The sequence below is a fragment of the Centroberyx affinis genome, unplaced genomic scaffold (genome assembly GCF_046629955.1).
Source record: "Centroberyx affinis isolate AG114_WGS23_722 - 3 ecotype Tasmania unplaced genomic scaffold, CSIRO-AGI_Caff_v1 ptg000976l_1, whole genome shotgun sequence".
Classification (NCBI taxonomy): Eukaryota; Metazoa; Chordata; class Actinopteri; order Beryciformes; family Berycidae; genus Centroberyx; species Centroberyx affinis.
The window spans coordinates 192,246-215,000 of record NW_027279546.1 but is presented as its reverse complement, the minus strand read 5'-3'; the positions used below and the strand labels follow the sequence as shown (position 1 = coordinate 215,000).

General features: G+C 40.6%; 1 protein-coding gene across 1 annotated transcript in view; it reads left to right on the top strand.

The window, feature by feature from the left end:
* wnk1b (WNK lysine deficient protein kinase 1b) overlaps nt 1–22,755 on the top strand; it is a 120,364-nt gene that overhangs the window by 71,310 nt on the left and 26,299 nt on the right. The window contains exons 6-15 of the mRNA XM_071522325.1: nt 817–905; nt 4,983–5,122; nt 5,242–5,321; nt 5,543–5,711; nt 6,298–6,378; nt 6,583–6,776; nt 11,167–11,472; nt 14,056–15,474; nt 19,072–19,164; nt 20,801–20,878. Coding sequence (XP_071378426.1) covers nt 817–905; nt 4,983–5,122; nt 5,242–5,321; nt 5,543–5,711; nt 6,298–6,378; nt 6,583–6,776; nt 11,167–11,472; nt 14,056–15,474; nt 19,072–19,164; nt 20,801–20,878 — 2,649 coding nt within the window. The remainder of the gene's footprint in view (nt 1–816; nt 906–4,982; nt 5,123–5,241; nt 5,322–5,542; nt 5,712–6,297; nt 6,379–6,582; nt 6,777–11,166; nt 11,473–14,055; nt 15,475–19,071; nt 19,165–20,800; nt 20,879–22,755) is intronic.

Here is a 22,755-nt window from a genome sequence, read left to right as displayed (position 1 = left end):
AGATGGGGAATTATTTTTGTCTTCTTGGGTTACTCACTGAATGATAGTAATCAACAGAAATACTTGTCAGTCAGATGTTTAACTTACATACAGAGTTGCCAGAGCAAAACACTCAAAAAATAGGCATCTCACAAACTTGATATTAATCCAGTTTATTTCAATTAAATTATCATTAGTCAGCTGAGTTGTATAGGAGTTCATCAAAGCTGCCAGTTAAATCTTTTTGACATGTTTCTATTTTAGCCTGATAGCCTGATGCAAACAATAAAACCTACAAACAGGATAGTACCATGCAGTATTCACTTCCATTCTCATTTTTCCTAGAACAAAAAAACACTAGTCTACATTGATGGATTCAAAGAAGAAATTTACAGCACTTGATTCTTGTTAATATATAGTACATCTGTATGCCTATTGTATTTATCTAGATAGGAGTTTTGCTGCAGTGTGACATTGTGTAGTGTGTTTTTAGATGGTGTCCAGTCTATATAGTACACAAGGCTAGCTGGCTAATCGTCACTTTGACTTGGACCACTGTGGTCTTTTAGATCCCGTGTCTCCTTCGTCTCTCCTCTAGACTGACCCCTGCTGCTAAATGGTGTGTCATGTTTGTGTGGGTGTTAATAGATGGCAGCTTCAGAGTAAGCCCATCCACTGTCTTGGTGAGACTGTGTTTGAATGTGTGTGTTTGAATGTGACAGTGAGTGTCTGTTTATCTGTGTAGTTTGCTCTTTGCCTTCCTGCAAAGATTCAGCGTGTGTTCTCTTTGTGTGTGTGTGTGTGTGTGTGTGTGTGTGTGTGTGTGTGTGTGTGCAGGGAGTGAAGCCTGGCAGTTTTGACAAGGTTGCCATTCCTGAGGTGAAGGAGATTATAGAGGGCTGCATCAGACAGAACAAGGATGAGAGGTGAGACACACACACACACACACACACACATTCACAGACTATCAAAGCCGAACCCAGGTCAGTTGAATATGCCATTATGTGACTTGTTGGGATTTTTGGGTGTACCATGGACTCTCCGTCACAATTCTGGTTGATTTACAGATTTGCGTTCACTTCCTGAGATTAATAAAATAAAACAGATGATCAAGCTATCATCACTCTATGCGAAAATACCTAAGAGAACAATTCCAGTGAGTTTTTCCTGTCCGATTTAACTCGTAGAGTGAGTAGTCGAGAGAGTGGAGAATTGAGAAATCATTCTCCCCCTTAAATCCTACTCTAACTCTTACACAGTTTTTTGGTCAGAGATAAGAAGAGCTGTGTTCCTCTCTCTCCCCATGCCTTAGGCCAGCCAATACATCCACCAGAGCCTGTTGTCTACTGCTTTAGAAAACTAACCAAGTCTAACCCTTCTTTTTCTCTCTCGTTGCCCGCTCCCCTCCCTTTCCATGGTGTCCAAATCCAGCCGCTTGCTCTTATTCTCTGCTTTAGAAAATTAACCAACTCTAAACAGGCTGTTGCTCTCCACTGGTGTGGTCAGATTCAACAGATTCAATGCCTAATCTAGGGAAATCCCTAAAACCCTTCAGTACAGTACATTAAAATAGCACAATTATAATGACACAAAACATAATCACCTGATGCACACTTAAAGGAAAAACCCACCCTTGGATACTTTTACACTCAATCTGTGATGTTCAGTGCATTCCAAGAGGTATTTTATGATGAATAATTATTTATTGTTTTGGTGTACTCACTTTCCCTCAGCCTGCCTCATCTACTTTTACTTGATGATTTCCTACATTTCCCAGAATGACTTTTGATTGAATGACTATTGCAATAGCAATAGTGTAGTAAGTTTTTCCAGTGGAAAAAAGTGAAATTGTACAAAGCAATGTCGCAGTGTGCCATGCCCAGTTGTTCAAATTACAAAGAAATATCTCATACGCTACCAATGTCAGTGCCGCAACGACATAAGCTGTTAGCAGCAGTGCTTTCTGGTCTATTGTCGCTACTGTTGGTGGAGAAATTGGTATAACCTCTTCTTCTATTATGGATTTCTATCTGGATTATTTTTGAATGTCATAGCAAAATGGTGAGTCTAGAAAGAAGCCCTGGCTAGTGTTGTAGTCGAGACCACCTAAACCGAGACCGAGTCAAGACCAAGACCAGAGCGTATCAAGTCCGAGTCAAGACCAAGACTTTGAGGGGGCGAGACCAAGTCAAGACCAAGACAGAAGGGGGGCGAGACCGAGACCAGACCAATGCGAGTCCATTTTCAAGACCATGTAATCAGAGTGATGGCTCAACATTTACACCATTTCTCTGCTAAAATTCAAAAAGAAAGAAAGCATTATTTAGGAATTTAAGTAAAATACAAATGGATGTACAGTATGTACTCAGTGACAGAAGGCAATCCTTTGAAACATTGCAATTCGATTTCACTGACCTTTGGAAAGGCTCAAGACAGTGGGCAGAATGAAACAGAAGTGTTAAAACACCCTGAGCAGATAGCTTCACTAAAACATTCAAAATTATTATCAGGTTATAGCTGACCCTTGCTTTTATGTCACAATGTATAATTATTTTGATTCCTGAAATGAGAAGAAACATAAACTTACTGTCATGTATAGGCTACAAATTGTTTTTATGTTATAGTGTTTTGACTTTGACCAATGTGACAACTTGCCCCGCTCTCCCCTACTCAATCTGCCAGAGCCCCGCTGTGCAGACGAAAGTGAAACTTAAAATTCCACAATTTACTCGCCTGTGTCAGTAACGGTATAAACAGTAACCTGATAACACGTCTTCTGCTGCACTACAGACTTTAACGGTAACGTTATTACCTTGTGGAATTTAAGCCTAACATTAGTGAAATTATAATTTAACCGATAACTGTGTCGCAATGCTTTAATGCACCGCATTGAATTGAACGCACCATGTGCCTGTATGGAATTGATGCTTGTTCTTAGAACTGTTTTGCAAAACTCTCTGTGATTTCTGTAGGCAAATTATATTATCTCATTCTCTCCTCCTCAGCCACACATGGTGCTCTCTCCTCCTGTATCCTGCGTTCTCTTTCTTGGCGCAGCTCAGAGGGGGGTGAGTGAGGGTGGCAGCGTTTAATGGTTAATAAACTTTCAAACTTAAAATAAGCCAAGTTATCGGTTGCAATTTGAAGGGGAAAGTTTTATATCCAATCACAGTAAAAAATAAATAAATCAGACAATGCACCGGCAGGTAATGATGTTACTGCACTTGTGGTCTCGACTGGTCTTGAAATAAAATTCCGAGTCCTCTTTGTCCGAGACCGAGTCAAGACCGAGTAAAAATGCAGTCGCGTCCGAGACGAGACCGAGACCAGCAAAATGTGGTCTTAAGACCAGTCTCGAGACCAAGACCGATCTCGAGTACTACAACACTAGCCCTGGCTCTTTGATTCTGAGGGACTGACACCAAAGCCTGACGTTTACCGTGGCTGTTTTAGATGGTTGAACATTTTCTGCTATCAAACTCCATTGGAGCTGCTGGAAATATCTCAACATGATGTTACATTGTTTGACCAGTTACCAGCAGGAATAAGAAAAATATACCACCAAACATCAAAATGGACTCAAAAAGGAAAGGTGTACATCACATGTTTTAGGGTGGATTTTTCTTCTAAGCTATTTGGATGACTGTATCAAGGGGCATTATGGCTTGAATAATTCTTAGTGTTTCATGTTCAGATTTTAGAAACCAAAGTTTTACCCTGCACATGTAGACAACTTAAGTGATTTTTGCCACCTAAGGCTATGGGTCCACAGGGAACCTCTCCTTACAGCGCTGGTTTAATGATGCAGTGTTTCATGTTCCCCACAGCTCTAAGAGCTTAGCTTGCTTTTAGCTTTAAGAGTTTTGAGTGGCTGAAGTTAAAAATTTGTTTAGTGACACTTGCTTAAAAAACCTGGTCCTCCATGGATATGATGCTGAAAGAAAGTCTGACCCACATGATATTTCATGTTTTTTCTGTGTATTGCTTTTTGGTGTCTTACAGTAAGATTCAGCAAGGGTTCCAGTAGACTTTTTTTTGTTTACCCATGAAGGTTTTTGAAGTTTTCAGCTTCACTATTTCTGCACGATATCCACCTGTCTGCCAACTATCGAGAATCAGAGCCACAACATCCAGACACACCCATATGACAATCATTCATTTAATCATGCTACATTTGTCATGATTTCATTAGCTCACCATCATCTGATTCATAGTTATGTGAAGGATTGTGGCTTCTGTTTCTCTCTCTCTCTCTCTCTCTCACACACACACACACACACACACACACACACACACACACACAGACACATACACACACACACACACACACAGTATTCATCTAGAAACATTTGAAAACATTCAGCTTATCATTTAAAACCTGTGCAACTAGCTAGTATTTTGGCTAGGGAAGAAAAAGGAATCTGACGTTCAACTTCTGTTTAGTTGCAGAGTGGTGTCTTCTGATTGGTGGCCTCTCTTCCAAATCCAATAATATAGTAGTTGACCATCAGTCACTTTTTTTTAGCAGAGGACTTTCTAAGAACCATCTCTAGGTCCCAGTCCACAGATTGAATAACACTATTGCGTGTATGTGGAAGGGTGTACTGAGGCTAAATGTGGCCAACATGTTGTGTTTTATGAAATACCATGTCTGTCTTATTATCTTATCAACTGGAATCCAGCCGACAGGGCACTGCTGGTCATGGATAAACCTTATTATCATTATTCAGTCAATCAAGTAGTAAATCCGCCTCTCCCCCTTTACCCCACCCCTCTCTCTTTTTCTTCTTCTCCATCTCTTTTATCTGTCTCCAGGTATGTTACAACAATATTGCCTAACCATGCAAAGAAACATGAGTGGAAAATGCTGTTAACTTTTTAATGTTGTTTTCTTATATATGCTCCCTCTTTCCCCATCAGTACATCTCTCTGCCTCTTCCCTCCCACTCTTCCGCTCCCGTCTCTTATCTAACTATCTATCTTTCTGTCTGTTTTTTCTCTAGGTATGCTATAAAGATTCTGTTGAACCATGCGTTCTTCCAGGAGGAGACAGGAGTCAGGGTAGAGCTGGCAGAGGAGGATGATGGGGAGATGATCGCCATCAAACTCTGGCTCAGGATAGAAGACGTCAAGAAGCTCAAAGGCAAGGAACAATTGATTTTTTTTATGATCCATGTAAATAAGGAAGGAATGGAACTGGACTTAGTATTCCCAAGGAAATCCTTCGACAGCTGACTGACCAATAAACTGTGTTTTTTTTAGGCAAATACAAGGACAACGAAGCCATCGAGTTCTCCTTCGACCTGAACAAGGACGTCCCTGAGGATGTGGCCCAGGAAATGGTACGCAGGGAGGAGGGGAGGGATGAACGGAGAGATGGATAGAGTTATGGGAGGGGAGAAGGGGAGGAGGGAGGGATTGAGGGAGATTTTTTTATTGAGAGTGATCAATTGAGAATAGGAAAGGCGTGATTAAGGAATTGATGGGGTGGACATGGGGGATATTTATTGAAGGGGGTATATATATGTGTGTGTGTGTGTGTGACTCCACTTCCACCCTTTAGGTTGAGTCTGGCTATGTTGCCGAGGGCGACCATAAGACCATGGCCAAGGCTATCAAGGACCGTGTGTCTCTGATCCGGAGGAAGAGAGAACAGAGACAGCTGGTACGAGAGGAACAGGAGAAGAGACGACTGGAGCTGGAACAACAACAACAGCAACAACAACAGCAACAACAACAGCAACAACAACAGCAACAACAACACCATCAGCAACAACAACAACAACAACAACAACAACAACAACAAGAGACACTCAAACCTTCACACACACAGGTTGGTTAGTTAGATAGGTAGTTAGTATGTTTGGAAGTTTATAAGATCAGTTGGTTGGTAATTTGTCATTCAGTTGTCATTCAGTAAGTCTTGTAAGTAAGATCGACTGGTTGTTAGACTATTGGATTAACTAGGAGTTAATTAGTATGTTTGTAAGATTGATTGGTTGGTATAGTGTGTTAGTCTGCTGGACTAACACTTTTTAGATAGTTTTGCTAGTGTATTAATTAGGTATTTGGTCAGTTGTTGGCTAATTGGTTAATTGTTTTTTATTTGGTTCCCTCTGAGGATTTTGCTTTTAAAATATATATATATATATATATATATATATGAATGCAGAAAAGAAATCCTTACCCATTAGAAACATTTTGGCACTACTGGTTCTACACATCAAAAATAGCTTTTCTAACCTTTGAAATTGGAGCTTTTTTTCCTTCCTTTAGTTTCCCTTAGTTTGACCATAGCTTGTGTTTGTTCCTTGTGTTCCCATGTCCAGGCGGAGGCAGAGGAAACTGAAGCGGACCAGCAGCAGCGTCACTATCAGCAGACCAACCTCTCACACACATGTAAGACATATCGTACTGCTCTTTAGAAATTCAGTAAAACTCTCCATCACCATATTCCACACAGTTTTTTTTTCTCTGCATATCCTTCCATGTAGTAGAATAAGAAGGGACAGGAGAAAAGGTTACCATCCTGAGACCTAAACAGATATTTCTCTCTCTTTGTCTCCCTCTCTCTCTGTCCCTCTCCCTCCCTCCCTCTCTCAGCTGAAGGAGGTTTGGACAGCGGCCAGGGTTCCTCAGTTTTCTCCTCTGAAGCCCCCCACCAGCTGACCATGTCGTACAGCTGCCCTCCCTCCTCCCAGCCCCCTCCCCAGCCCCAGCCCCAGCCCCCCTACCCCTCTACCCCCTCAGCCGTCCCACAGCAGCACCCGGCCTACCCCCAGCCGCCGCAGCCGATGGTGAGTGGTGATGTCCTCAGCACGAGGCAGTATATATTTGTATGTGTTTTGGATGCACTATCATGAAGGATGGGTCATGTTTAACGCATCTGTGAGTGTGTGTTTTTGTAACAACACCCCCATTCGTGTTACATTTCTCTACAACTACACTCACAGATGTGTTGAAAATGACTCCCCAGTTTGAAGTGACTGTTTTGGAGTGGGAATGAGTTTGCAGTGTGTGTGACTTGTGGGTGTGTGTTGAACTAAATGCACAAGAGCATGCTGGTTTTTTTGGAGATGAGCACCTTTGACCTGAAGAAGAGGAGTACCAGCAGGTATTTGATCTTTTCCAACCAGGCGTGTGAACTAGTGCAGAGAGAAACCAACACATTTGAGAACAACTCAATCTTCTCTCCTTCCTCTTATTCTCAACAGTCAGTCTGTCAGCACATCTCTCGTCCAGTCGGTCAATGATTAAGTTGTCAGTCAGTCAGATATTCAGTCTATCATTCAATCAGTCAGTAAGTCAACCAGTCTGTCAGTCGATCTGTTACACAGCCAGTTAGTTAGCCATCCAGCCAGTCAGTCAACCACTCACTCACTTAGTCTGCCAGCTAGCCAGTCCTCCAGTTTCTAGAGTATTTCATCCTGGATGTCTGTCAGTCACTCTCTCTTCAGCCTCCCACATGTCATGCATCTCTCCTTCCCTCAATCCCTCCATCCTATCAACCAGTCCGTTCTTCCTCTCTCCTTTCCTCAATTCTCCTACTGTATGTTACCATCCATTCCCCTCTTTACACAGTTTTTGTGACTTTGTATTTTTATTTGGTTATTGTTATTTTTGTAGTAGTTGTTATTTTGTTTTGTATGTTATTTTCCATTTTTTTCATATTATTTTCAACTTGTTTTGTACATTGATTGCTGGGCATATTTCTTGGGACACACATCAACCCCATGTATTTTACTTTGCTCATGCAAAAGCATCACATCATAATCAGAATCAGAATCAGAACATCCACACTGAGTGGATTATGCCAACAAGCGTAAAATGATGTGTGTGAGATGTTTGAGTGGAACTTTGTCCCTCACATGCCACCTTTTTGGCATTTTGGTGACCTATTTCAATAAATTGTATTCAGTTTATTCAGTTATTTCAAACAACATTTATTAGGGCATTTTCTTTTCGAAAACATTTATTGAAGTTACTTGTAAACATGTAATTAAGTTACCTCATCATTATTTCAGTGAGGTGAAATGTCCTGGGAGTGATGTTAATATCCATGCAGTCTGCTCAGCGTTTTGTTTTTGCTCTATATGAAGGGTTTGAAAGTGAAGACATTCACCATTTGAATTTACACTTACAAACTTATTTCTGGCTCGAAAATAAAACTCACTTAAACGATAAGGCTGGTGTTTTTTAATGCATTGCTTACTGTCAACAAATCCTATGAAAATAACAAAATCAGCAATGATCATTTTGTTTTGCCAGCAAATCTCGTCCATGTAGCCGGTGCCCAATGCAGCCATGTCCCAGCAGCCATAGAAATCCATTGTATTAAGAAAAACAGTTAAAAACATGTCAAAGAGCAATGTCGTTGCTCTGGGCAGCATATGTCATCATCGTGATGCACCGGGCCAGCCGACTTTTTCCTCAAACAACTTAATAAGCCGGCTGTAAACACGTTTGCGATCTCAGGAAAGTAGTTCCGTAGCACCAAAAATAGTCCCCGGGGTAATGAAGAATTTGTTCCCATTTGAATTTGATTTGGTAATAACTATAACAGCCTGACTTTTCATGGTAACAGTTAGCGATTTTTAAAATTATATGTATTTAAACGTTTTTAGCTTACAATTGGAGCCAATGACTTCTGGGTTGACGAACGCATTGTTGATTTTGTTATTTTCATAGGATTTGCTGACGGTAAGCAATGCATAAAAAACACCAGCCTTATCCTTTAAGTTATTAGCAATCTTAACATGCTTGCTTGCAAAATAGTGACAGCGGAGAAAATGTTCATCTGCATTGTTTAAATATGCAGCAATCAAGATCAGGTAACAGTTTTTTCTCCAAAATTGATATATAGTATTTGCAAAGAAAACCCTTCATTTGTTGCTGTTTATTTGTCTGCTTATTCATTGTTTGTTATCTATTGTCTGTTATCATCACAATGTTGACTGAGTTCATTGTGTTGGTGTATGAATCAGCTTGGTTCTGTTGTAGTCTGGTGTTATCAGGCCTTCAGCAGGGTCTAATACTCTCTAATGGCCCAGGGAAATCTTGTTCTTTTCTTAACTTCTATTCATCCAGCGAGGGTTTGCTGAGCCTACATGCTGTTTTTCAGCAACAGTTTGCTTCACGCTCACACAGTTACTCACATTCACCCTGGGGAACTGCAAGTGCCTTATACAAGGGCACCTTATCCATAGTCATTGAGGGAGGGGAGAGCATTTCTCATTTACTTTCTTTCTTTCTAATTTACTCTTACTTTCTCATTTCTGGCCAAGTCTGCTTCTCTAACTTTTAGGCTACCATTACTCACACTGATTGATTCATTGTTCAATTAGATTATCATTCAATTTGTTCACTTTCCATGCTCTTAACAAGATAATAATGCACCAAATTTCCCTTATATACCTCTGGCCTGCTCAAACGGTTACAGTCTATTTCTGTCACAGAAATAGAACATTAATACCTTTAGAAAGTGTGCAATATTTTTTTCTTTTGGAACTGCGCAGATCATTTCTCTTCAAGCTTATTTCTTGATCAAAGGCCACTTCTTAGAGTCGGCAGATACTGTGTATCAAGCCAACGTCTAAGAAAGAGAACATTAATGTTTAGCCAGGATGTGTCTCAGACACACTTCAGTCCACAGCTCTCCTCTTGAGATGCTCCTGCTGTTTCTGAGCATCAGCAGTTTGCTAACATCACCACAGGGTGTGTTCTGGTCAAAGCCATGATGGGCTGATCTGCTATGAGTCACTGGCTGCAGGCAGGCTCAGTTTAATCTACTAGACAGTGTTATTAGGCCTGCGGGTCTCAAAGGCTGATTTGGACCCAAAGGTGAGTCATGGGAAGATTAAAACAGTTTTCCAACATTATTATGAAGTAATTACTATCAAAAGCTACTGTCTGTGATGTTGTTTTCCCGAGTCCATGCAATGTAAAGCAGTCTAGTAGATAACAAGATTTTAGGCTCTAAAAAACACCAGAAGCTTTTCACGTAAATTTTGCACCACAAAAAACGACGTCTGGGTCCCTAGGGGGAAAACACAATTGACCGCCATTTTAGGCAACATGTTTACTCACGCAGTGCCATGACAACAATGGTTTTTTTAGTCACGCCAAGAACAAAGTGAACAAAGTAACTTTTTTCGGAAATCCACCATATTCAGAGATCATTCAAAAAATAGCCCGTGCTAAATAATTTGATATCAAAATAATATATTGAGGGAATGTCAGTACTGATCATTCAATATTGATATGATTTAAAGTAAAACTACAGGTTGTCTTTATGATATATTCATAAAGCTGTGTAGATGACACTGCTGTACTATATAATATATAATCAACTTTTTTTCTGAAAAACTGCCTTAGTTTTCCTAACCAAATTGTAGATGCTGTTCTTAAGTACTTCAGAACTACTTTCTGTATAGATCAGCTTGGTTCAGCTTCTTAAGTAGCTACTCCAACATCACTTTCCCACATTATAATTCTCCTCTTTCAAATTATATTAGTGTTTAATTTTATTTGCATTTTGTATTAAATTATATTTACTAGATACTTTGCTGCAGTCCTTTCTTTTGTTGTTGTTCTTTCATTCTGTTCTAGTCTGTCTTTCTTTTCATTTGCTCTGTTGTTTTTGTCTCTGTAATGTATGTATCTGCTCACAAGTTGATTCATATTTTTTGTGTAATCATATTTTTTTGCGTTGTTGTTAAACATCTCTAACTGTAAGATATAGATCATGTACATCCAAAAGGTTTCATTTCAAAAAGATATTCACTATTGGGAAAATTGCAACAATTACTTAAATGCTGGAAGCATTAACTGGAAATTTCCTATTGAATATTGTTGAACTTTAGTTATTTATTCTGAGCCCTTTAGAAGATGTAATCATGTTTGTTTGTTCTTTTTAATTTCATTATTGAGCACTGAACATTGAATAACATTTTGAATATTTTTGAATGAAACCATTCTTTTGTATTTTGTTCTGGTTGTGTGTCAGACGGTATTTGTCTTTCCTTTTACACTATTAATTTATTTGTCCCAGTTCCATGTCATAGTTTTTGTTTGTGTGTTCTTTGGTTGTGTTGTCATTTTACTATTGTTTTTTGCTATGTTCGGTTAAATTGTTTTGTAGTTTTGTGTTTCAGTTTGTGTATGTTTCCCTCCCCTCCCTGCCTGCAGCCTGCCTCCCGCCGTCGTCGAAGTCGTAGCATGTCCGTTTGCGTCCCCTCCTCCTCCTCCTACTGCTTTCCCCACGCTCCTCCGCTCCTGGCTGTTCCTCCAAAGCAGCCCTCCACCCCTCCTCCAGACATCCTCTCCTCCTCCTACTCCACCACCTCCCCCTGCATTCCTCTCGCAGCCGAGAGGGACACGTTCGCAGGGCGTCTCTCCAAGGCCCTGGAGACAGTCCTGCCCCTTCACTCAGCCTCCTCTCTGCCCCGGGCCAGGCAGCGAAGGGCCAGCCTACCTACCCTCTTCTCCACCCCTGTAGGTTCACAACCTCTGCCTCCAGAGAACCAGGGAGGGAGAGGAGAGAGAAAGATGGGGGATAGGGACTACCACTGGTGTCTGGAAATGTGTAATGGAGATGAAAATAGGTTTATGATAACTAGAGACCCATGTTTAAAAGTAGTTGCCAATAATTCTTACTGATCATCTTAACCTACTTTGAATATCAGTTGGTGGGGTTTGCTGCATCAGGACAATTCAGATAATGCAACATAAGTTACAAAAAAACGTACACTAAATTGTCTTTCAAATACTTTGTCTACGTCTAAACTTTCTGGCAAATTAAAGCGATGAACACATCAGCCTCTTTTACTGGAGCTGGGCAAGGATTAAACCATAAAGAATTTGTCCCAAGAACAAGAACATTGTCTAGATCTACTTAAAGTTCACATTTATAGCACCCCACCCATCTAGCACCAAGGTAGAATAACACAAATTTTAACAAGTTTTAACAAATACTATTTGGTCCAGGTGTGACTGTAGATTATTAAATATAGTAGGCCATAAGAGCCAGACACAGTAATGTGCAAGACATTCAAGTTCAAGTCTAAAAAAGTCCATCAAATAGATGCATCATGATTTTAAGTTGTCCTGAGAATAGTAAGGTTGATGAAAGCATAGATTTGTTTAAATATGCCTCTTTTTGAATGTTAGGACTTGCATCTTATCAAGTTTGAACATGTTCCCCAATACTGACAAAATAAAACTATGATTTTAGGATGTGTACTTTTTTCAAAAATGATTATCAATTGATGAACATGAAAAATTTTGCAGTTGCTGAACAACTCGTCGACAATGTTTTCCAGTGACTTAACTGTACCTTGGAATGTTGCTCTCTCTAAGGTCAAAAGAGTTTTGAGAGAGAGAAAATTTAATTAAAACATTTCTCTGTACTCATTGGGGAATCCCAGTATCATGGCCTATTGAAATGTCATTGATTTTTATTTCAGAGTCCCTTTTACATCTACCAGTGATTTGTCCTAACTAGTGAATTGCACAGATTGAATGAACAGATTGTCAATGAAACTGCTTAGCTCATTACATTACCCATGCTGACACAAAGTAGTTGTTTGTCACAGCTTTGTACACCAATGTGGAGCTAAACCAAAAGCGCATAAACAACCACTCAGAATCAGAAAATCTAATTTATTTGCCAATTAGTTGAAAGGGTAGATGCACACTAGAAAATATAATCAACTGATCAAAAATTACCTGTCCGTCCCATCGCTCACATATTCTTTATTTCCTAGTTCCTAGTTTCCTCTGCTGGGATCATCTAAAATACAAGCAAGCTCTCTTGAAACAACCGTAATTTGTCTGGGGCAACATAATAGAATGATTTGAAATCTAATCATGTATATTATATCAGTAATATTAAATCAGATATTAAATCAGTAGAAAAATGCTACCTCAGAAGCTCTTCTTAAGGCATTTAAGGGCTACTTTGATCTTGATAACAACAGCTAAGATGGCAACTATGCAGGAAATCTTGTTTGTTCAATCTTGTTGTTTTTCCAGACACCTGTGCGAGTCTCTGTTTTTTCCCATTGTTGTATCCATCCTCTCTCCGTCTCGAGCAGATCACCATGTGTTCTCATTAAATACAGATTGACTGGTCTGACCCTTAACTTTGCTCTGTGGTCCAAGTGGCTGCTATAATGTGCATCTGCTATCAGGAAAAATACACATTACAGCCAGAATTTTCAAAATTGTCATTTTCACAATGACATCACTGCTAACCTTCGGGCTTGATAACATCATATCCAAAATTTGCAGAAATAATTGAGAATGAATGGGATGAGATAACATCTCGAGATATTTACCAAACACAGTTCTCCATATTAGACCAGATATTCTACCTCATCTCACCCTCAGTTGTTTGCTAAATACTTGAACATATACTAAATACTAAATACTTGAACTCTGGTCACTAATTCCTTATTATCATATCATATTTAAAAAATGGATAAGGAAAACATGAAGTACATTTCTATATCTCCCTGTTGTTCACATGCTGTTCACATGCAAGCCAACATACATAGTGAGGAGGTTGAAATTCTACAAGGGAAACTTATAACAAAAGACAGCTTTCCTGATTGCAGATGCATCAGGATTTTGTTGCTCTTAGAGCATTTGGTCTTTGTCCTCTCTGTATTTAATACCCGACTCTCCGTCTACCTGTAAGCTATCAGTGTGTCTCCCACCTTTACCTACTGTCTGTCTGTCTCTCTGTGTCGTCTGTCTTGTTGGTCTTTGTGCCTGCCTGTCTGTGTACCAGTCTGTCATTTGGTCTGTCTGCCTGTTTCACTATCTTTTTATCTTTCCATCACCCATTCCCCTCATCTCTTCACTTCTTTCTACAGCTTTTAGATAGTTTCTGTCTTATCTCATCCATATTCTTTATTTGTTGTGTGGAGGGGAATGTGTCACTTTTCTCCTTATTGTTTTGAAATGGTGCTCTAATTTCTCTATTTGACATACTATTTTCTCCATTTCATGTTTTTTTTTCTCTCTTTCTCAGTCTCTCGTTCTTAAATCCGTTGTATCTCATTGTCACAGCAGCAGCATTCAATGCCACACCCCTACAGTGGAGGAGCAAGCGCAGCAGGAGGAGGTGGTCTCCCCGACACCCCTACTTTTTTCTTCCCCTCCATCCCTGAGCGCCCCATTTCTTTCTCTCCTCCTCCCACTGGCCCTCCAAAGGCCTACAACACCCAGCGACGCAAGAGCACCTCCATTCTCGAGGCCCACACCCGACACTTCCAGCCTGCCTACCCTCGGTATGGGAGCAGCCTGCACCCCTTTTCTGGGCTGGAGGGTGTCGAGCCCCCCTCCCTCTACATGGTAAACCCTGGTTTTGCGGCAGCCGCCCAAAGACTCGGTGTTGGAGAACCCCTGCATCTCCCGGGACAATCTGACCCAAGTTTGTATGGATATAAGGATGTGAGAGCGGAGCAAGAGGAAGCAGTGAGGAGATTAAGCCTAAACCAAGCTGCCCTATTGGACCATTACGAAGCAATGGCGTATGGAGGATACCCAATGACTGCTCACCAGCTCGGTCACTTGAGTTTCCATCAGCAGATGCAAGCAGCGGCTGCGGCTGCTAGTCTGGGCTATGACCCTGGTCCCCCGCCTCAACCGGGGTTCTTGCACCCACACATGATGCAAAGAATCAGCACACACAGCCCGATACCTCCGTCCCTGCCTCCCATGAGCGCTGGTGCCTCTGTGTCTTCTTCATCGTCTGAAGGATGCTATCCTCCACCCCAACATGCCTCCCCTTCCTCCTTCCCTCTCTCTGCTCCTCCAGTGATGGGCGACACCCCGCCGCCTCCCGGAAGTGTCTTTGAATTCCATTTAGCTGCGGCTGCTGCTGCTGCAGCTGCTGCCGGCGACCCAAGCCTCTTGGCGTCCAGACTTTACCGCGCCCGCAGGAGTTCCATGGACCTCCCACTAGAGGACAACACTGGGTCAGGTTCTGGAGGCTCTGGTTCGTACAGCCGCCTCCAGCCGGTGACAGAAGAGCTGTACACATACGTCAGCCCCGAGCTCCCGTTACCTCCGGGAAGTCTTCTCCTTCACCACGGAGGAGGAGCTGCAAGGGACAGAAGCCCAGAACCTTCCAGCGACTCCTTGGCCTCCTCCGATGCGGGGGAGTTCCAGTCACCTCCTCCCCCGCCTCTACTCCCTCCACTCGACTCCTCCTCCACCGCTCAGTCCATCCCTCACTCGTCCTCTGCCTCGCTCTATGATTCGTCAGGGGTAGTGCTTACCATGGATCCACAGGGACATCCTCCCTCCCAGCAGAGCTTTCTCCTTCTCACCCCATCTGCTGAGCTTCCTCTTGGGGGAGCATCGTCGACTCAGCTGGGGTCTCTGATCCAGAGCGCCTGGGCCCGGCACGGAGGGGTGGTACCAGCCCAACCCGATATGACGTACCATGAGTCATTGCTGGCCATGCAGGCTGCTAACCCCGCTCTGGTACTGAGATTAGACCCCAAAAACCCACCTGGGTCAATTACTAGTTGAAATCATTTTAGTTACCTTTCAGTCGAGATCCACAAACAGCTGCTGATACATGAATTCCCAATAATTCCTATGTTTTTCATTCTTTCTAGTCAGACTGAAAAATGGCAAGGTTTTTTTTATGCTAAGATTTTTACGCATATAGTCATCATACCTCTACTTTTTGAAGGCAATCAATTGACTTGATTTTATCTTCACCTTCTTGTGCACTTTGCCAGTCTGTAATTGTAAAAACAGGAATTTATTCTTAATCAACCAGCCAGAGTAGACTGATAGGAAATAATTTCATCAGTCAGTCAGGTAAAATCAATCCTTCCATGAAAAGTAACTGATTTAATCTAAAATGGTAATTTGACCCAGGGCCCCTTATACCACTCCCTATTATCTTTTATACCCTGCCAGCCCCAGCTGACCCTTATTTATCATGACATACTATCTGATTTGGCTAGACATTTAGTTCCTGTGGTTGTGATTTTAACCCCGTCCACCCATGTCTACACTCCAGAGAGAGTCTCATGGTCTGCCTTCATAATGTCTCACATCATTCATCCTTTGACGATGTTTACCTGCAGATTAGAATTCATGGTAATAATAAAAAAATGCAAGTAAAGGGCAGGGTTTTAGTCAATACCACCTCAGTCTGGTTCAGGACAAGGCCCAGAGTAAGTCTAGGTACAACTAAGACCAGAATCTCTTTAGTTGATTCCAAGACCAAAATGAGAATACTGTACTGCAAATCATTTAAAATTCTGATACACTAATGTGGCTTTATTCCCCATTAGAATACACAATATAGCCTTTATACTGCTACTGCTGTATAAAAAACAGAATAAATGAAAAGTAGAATAGGAAATTCGAGAAAGTGGAGAACCATACTTGAGACTGAGACGATTCACTGTAATATGCATTTCTATCCAAAATTGTCTCAACCTTTCTCAAGAAACAATCTAAAAAATCAGCATAACCTGCTGGCACCAGGCTGTTCTGTGGCACAGTGTAATTGCATCGGTGCTGTTAGTCAAATAATAGTAATTATTTTGAAGGTGGCATTCTGAAGGCGGTACTCTTGAGACACTCTCTGGTGTGAAAGCTTTACATGCAGAACGTCTAAGCCCCCTCCTTTCTGTCTCTCTGTGTTGTATTTTATTTTGATTTACTTGTCCTTCTCAGTAAGTAAGATTTTGTCTGTATGTTCATATATGACTGTATATGAAAAATGTGTGTTTGTGCAGGTATACTGTGTGTGTGGTATACTTGCATTTTTGCTCGTACAAATCCAAAGTCTGTATGGTCCTATGAAAGGAGTACTTACCTAGAAAGGTGACCATCATTTAGATACAGACTTATATTTTAGATCTCTAGACATAAGTTACAAATATGTTTGAAGAAAGTAATCATAGTAAGCATGATGAAGCCATGTGACTTTGTTGATTTGTATGGACAAACACACAGAAACATACAACAAAAACCAAGGGGGCTTAGACTTACCTAGCACTGTAACCATGCAGATAGACGATTCATTTGTATATTTTAGATTCTTTCTGTTGTTTTGTTTTGTGTTGCTAAAGAGCTTGGCTTTAAGTCAGTTCTTTAATTTAGCATATTGTGTTGTCATTTCCCGCTCAGTCAAGCTTCCTACTCAGGGTTCAAAGGTCACAGTTGACATTCATTAAACCCTTAGAATGCTGCCATCATCTGTATCACCCTGCAGTCAAACTTTCTTCTTAGTTTGCTCTGAACCACGTTCATTGCTCTTTCTTCTAATTTCTTCCAGCTTTGTTCCTTACCTTTTATTACCTATATTTTTATTTCATTTCATTTATTTTAATTTATTTATCTTCTATAATTTCGTACTGTGAAATTTTTTAGTGTGTTTGTGTGACTTTCTGTGAGCATTGATGGTAAAAGAAGGTAGGTAGCGTGTATGGTGCAACTATACTTGTGTAAGCTCCGACCATACTTTGTGAGAGAGAGCTTGGGGACAAGTATAAACTTGCCTACGGCCTTCTAAGGGTTCACAATAAATTGAACATAACTATTAGTCTGTTAGCTCAATTGCTGTTGTCCTGTAGTGCCATAGATTCCTCAAACAATACAGTTCAATAATAGAAGTAGAAAGTAGTTTGGAGGAAAGGCACAGCCCTGTCAGGTCCCTTACTAGGATGGGAAATTAAATATGTGGGTGGCTGCTATGTTTGAATCCACTCAACCAGCCACTTTGACCGGTACCAACCATATTTTAGAGATTATTTTCTATAAAAGTATTTGGCTGGTAACCGTGAAAGGTGCTAACAAACTTTGGAATCCACCAGCCTCTGTGTCTTGTGGAAAAAATTAGCTTCCTGCTCTAGCCAGTACAGTAAGTGCACTAGTTTACCTATTCTATTAAAAAGGCATTGTACCTCTATAATGTACATTTTTGATTGTAGTTTAGCTTTATTATGTATAGTTTTGGAGCCAAAGAAGACAATGGAAAAGAAACAAGCTCAAGTTTAACAGCTCAAATAATCTTACTTCATTTTTATTCTATTTTAAACCAGTCAAACCCTGGTTAAATACTGTTTGCAAATCATTTTCAGGATGTTTTAACATACTTGGAGTACGAGATGGGTAGGGTTTAGGACAGTTCATTTAGTGCCAGGTAAGTTCTTAATCACAGAAAGTGTATATATAAAAAAAAAACTTTGCAGTAGTGGTTGTATTAGGCTTGGTAGCAAACCCCACCCATCTGACATTAAAAGCATGCTAAAAGAATCAAACATGAAACAATTATTTGCAAATATTATTTTACCCAGGCCTGAAGCTAATAAATCAAAAGATGATGTCTGTGCTGGACTGCTTTCGGAAAACACAGCACTGGTTTAATTCTATTTTTTTTTTTTTTAAAGAAATCTTCAAATTTAAGTTTAAGGTTTATTTTAAGTTTATGTTTGCTTTCCAGATTTGTATTGCCTTTGTAAAGACCACAACCAGCTTCTGTTGTGTGCTTCGTTGACCCGTTATAACATCCACCTGTTGTCATTGCCAATCACTTAGGGCTCGACCTGCATGGAAACCTATTGAACTCACACCCTAACTAACCCCAGTACTGTGTCTGTACTGTTGTACCTGCTAGACTATAAGCTGTGTATGTGTGTATGTTTCTATTGATGTATATATGTCTGGGTGAATAGTGTGTGTGTGTGTGTGTGTGTGTGTGTGTGTGTGTGTGTGTTTGTCCATGTGCGTGCGTGTGTGCGTGCATCTGTGCATACACAAGATGAGAATCTAAACCAAAAAACTAGAGAGCAGCATAATAAGTACCTTGTGTTTGCACTCACATGCACAGCAGCAAACCCAAACTGGTGTAGGATCTAGAAATGTTCTAATTGTTTCTTGTTCTCTCTCCCTCCCCGTATTGGCCATTTCTCTCTTTCTCTCTCTATCTCTCTCTCTGTCTCTCTTTCTCTCATGTTTTTATCTTTCTCTGTCTCCTCCATCCTCTCTTTATCCTACAATACTCCCTCTCTCTGTCCATCTTTCTGTACTTTTTTCCTTTGGTCTCTTTCTAAGCAGCAGGTTCAGGCCCCGACCCCCCAGCCCACTCCAGGACCCCCCCTGGCCCCTCCCACCTCCCAGCCAGCTCCCCCTGGGACGCCCCAGCAGGTAAGACTAGCTATAGCAACTGGAGACCCCAGTAACCCCAGTTAGTGTTTTTTTACAACCAGAGAAACATCGGCCCGCCACCAAGAAAGAATACAGCAGCAAATGAAATTGCAATTGCAGCTCAATTGCTCATATATCATGATATAAATATTCAAATAAGACTCATTTTTAGACTGCAACATCTATTGGAACTGATCCTGGAATGGACCCAGGAGTGAACCTGCGTACCAAAATAACCCCAAGCCCTAAAAAATGCACAAAAAATGCACAAAAAAATCTACAGGAAAGATTGGTGTCACGATTGGTGTCAACAACTGTTCTTCTTCATCAGACTGTAAAATGACAATAGTCTCTCTCTGTATCTCTCTCTCTCTGCATCTCTCTGTCTATCTCTTTTTCTGTAGTGTGGAGGTTATTCACACATTTGATGTGTATACATATTCACACACTTGATGCAAACACAATTTTCACATGTTCTCTCTTCCTCTCCTTCTCTCTCTTCATCTCTTTCGCTATCCCTCCCTCTTTTGTCACCATTTTAATCCCATGTTCCTGCGGTGTCAAAAGCCTCAGAAAGAGTTTGAGCAAAATGCCTCAACCCTGTTTTTATGCTTATACCATAATAAACTTTTGCTTGAGCAAGTTGGCTTTCTCTTTGAAGTGGCTGCCTTAGCTTCAAGGTAACCAGTCATAAAGTAAGATGTCCCACAGCGCTGGCGCTTTGCCTAGAGTGATACCACAGTCTTTTTGAAGGAGTGTGTTGGCCCCCAGCACAAAACCTTGTTATGAACTAATGGCAGCCCTAAACTGATTTGATTGAGCATGAAATTGGATGTTAATAGGAGATCAAACGTTTTGGCTGGAATGAGATGGATTTTTTTTTTTCATTACTACATTGTTATATTTGCCATCTTTACATAAAGAGTTATAAACTGTTATATTCACATTTTGGAAAAAAAGCATTACCTTAAGTTCATCACTAAGTGTTGGAGGTCTTATGTTGCCTGTTATCCTTTTAAAAAGTGCAATATGATTTTTCTAATTTTGTGCTAGCAATATTTTGTAAGACTGCTGTCACTTTGTTAAAATGGTTGATATCTCATTTTGGAACAACTTTTCACATGCACACAGCATTCTGGATAATGGCTTATATTCTGGTTTAGGTATTATTTAGGATAAGATATACACTGTATTTATATTTTTATATAAACATATATATATATACAGTATATATATTTATATTTATCTTTCATATACCAACAACAAATTAGGAAATCAACAGAATAAGGGGTAAGATATACAAGATTGAATGTCCCAGTTGGTGTTGGTATATTTCATATATTCCATATCTATGTATCTTATTTGGTTTTCTCATAACTGGGATTTGAGTTTATCCAGGTTATTGTATACAGGAAATGATGCATACCTGTGCCAGCTCAAAAACAGAATACTTGGGATATCTCAAATCAGAATGGGACATTGGTGTGCATGTCAGTTGCATTCTGTATGCATTTATCTGTTTAGTTATTTACTCTCGCTCCCTCCCTCCCTCCTCTCTCTCTCTCTCTCTCTCTCTCTCTCTCTCTCTCTCTCTCTCTCTCTCTCTCTCTCTCTCTCTCTCTCTGTCTTTCTGTAGGTCATTCCATCCAGTCAGTCCAGCATTACATCGGTTCAGAGCCCCTCTCACACATCGCTGCCACAGGGGTCTGCACAGGTAACACACACACACCCCTAATTGCAACATACATAAACAGCAACACTTAATAAATACATTCCTAATACAAACACAAGCTGCCGCTGGCGCCTCGCACACAGGTGATTGATTCATGAGCTATCATAACTGTCTGCATTCATCTGTGCCGACACACACACACACACACCTACCTACTTATACATACAGTAGGTATACACACTCTCTCCCACATGCACAAACACCAGTTCACACCCCACCTAGCTTGTGGCAATAGATTCCACAGCAAAGCCAAATTAATATCTGTACAAACGCTGAATCAATTACAGTAACTGCAGTCTTTATGAATACACCTCAGGGTTTGCGTGAGTTCAAACAACTTTGTGTTAGCGCCTGCTTCCCACACAGTCTACACTATTTGTATTTATATATGGAAACACAGATGCAAACAGAGACACACATGCGGATTCTCACACACACACACACACTATCAGTTAATTAGCTCTATAGTCGTCAATAAAAACACATCAAAGCTAATGGAAGTTCTAAACAACTTTCTGCAACTTAGAAATAGACAGCTAAATTGGCACATGGAGAATCACACACACACACACACATACACAACCATTCACACACACAAAGAAAACATTGCACTACTTTTACAGTTGACTGTGGAAACATCGTAGGGAGGCATTAACTTCAAATAGCTTCTGTAATTTATGGGTTTTCCCACACAGAGACAGGCTGAAGAAAAACTGATAAACTGTACACAAGCATATGGCGTATAGACACACACAAACACACACACACTGATTGATTGACTTGAAGACGACATCATCTCTCACAGTTGATCAACACATCCAGTCAATCACCCAGGCAAAAACAGTTCAATAATTAATTCAGTCTGCCATTCAGTCAGATGTCAACTAATCTGCTGTTTATTCTGCCAATCAGTTCAGTCAGCCAGACATTTAGTCAGTTATCTTTTCAGTTATTTGACCAGCCAGTCTATCACTTATTCGGTATCTTCATTTTCCAATCATTCAGCCAGCTAGTTAGTCACGTTGTCAGTCAGCAACCAACCATTCAGTTTATCCAAATAGTTGTCATAGGCATATTTGTCATTCTTGGTCTTGTATCTGTATTATGTGTTAATATTGCATGTTTTGCTCTTCTTGAATAGCTTCTACTTTTTCTTTAACTTCTGCTGCTTCTTCAGCTCAATCTGTTTCTTCTATTTTTCTTTCCTTTTTGCGGCATGCTGCCTGCGTTTATCACGGGGTTTGTGTGTGTATGTGTTCATACATGCATACTCATATGCCTGTATGTGTATGTATGCATGTATGCTTGTATCTTTGTTTGTATATTCATATTTTTTATGTGTGATTGTATGCACATTGATTGCGTGCGTGCGTGCGCGTGTGTGTGTGTGTGTGTGTGTGTGTGCGTGTGTGTGTGTGTAGTTTTGTGACCTCAGTCCATCTCCCAGTTTAGAACACCTCTATCTTCTCTACCAGGCTGCTCATATAACTCTGGTTCAGGTAGAATTGTGTGGGTGTGGATGTAGGTAACTGTGTCCATATGTGTATGTGTGTGTGTGTGTATGTGTGTGTTCATGTGTGCATGTGCATCTAACTGAGTAATTGTGTGCATAATCATAACCTATGAGTTGTGAATCTGTTTAACATGAAGTAGAATATTTCTGGAAGAATCTGTTGCCCCTCCTCTTGTTTTTGTCCTGTTCGGGTGTGTAGCTCTGCCGTGTGTTGATGCCCGTTGTTAGCAGTGTCCCTTTGTTCACCCCAGATGCCCCAACTAACCATTTGATCAAAAGCATGGGTCTCAATTACATGGGCAAATTTTTAGGAAATGAAGATGGGTAATATTGCTTCAGGAATAAG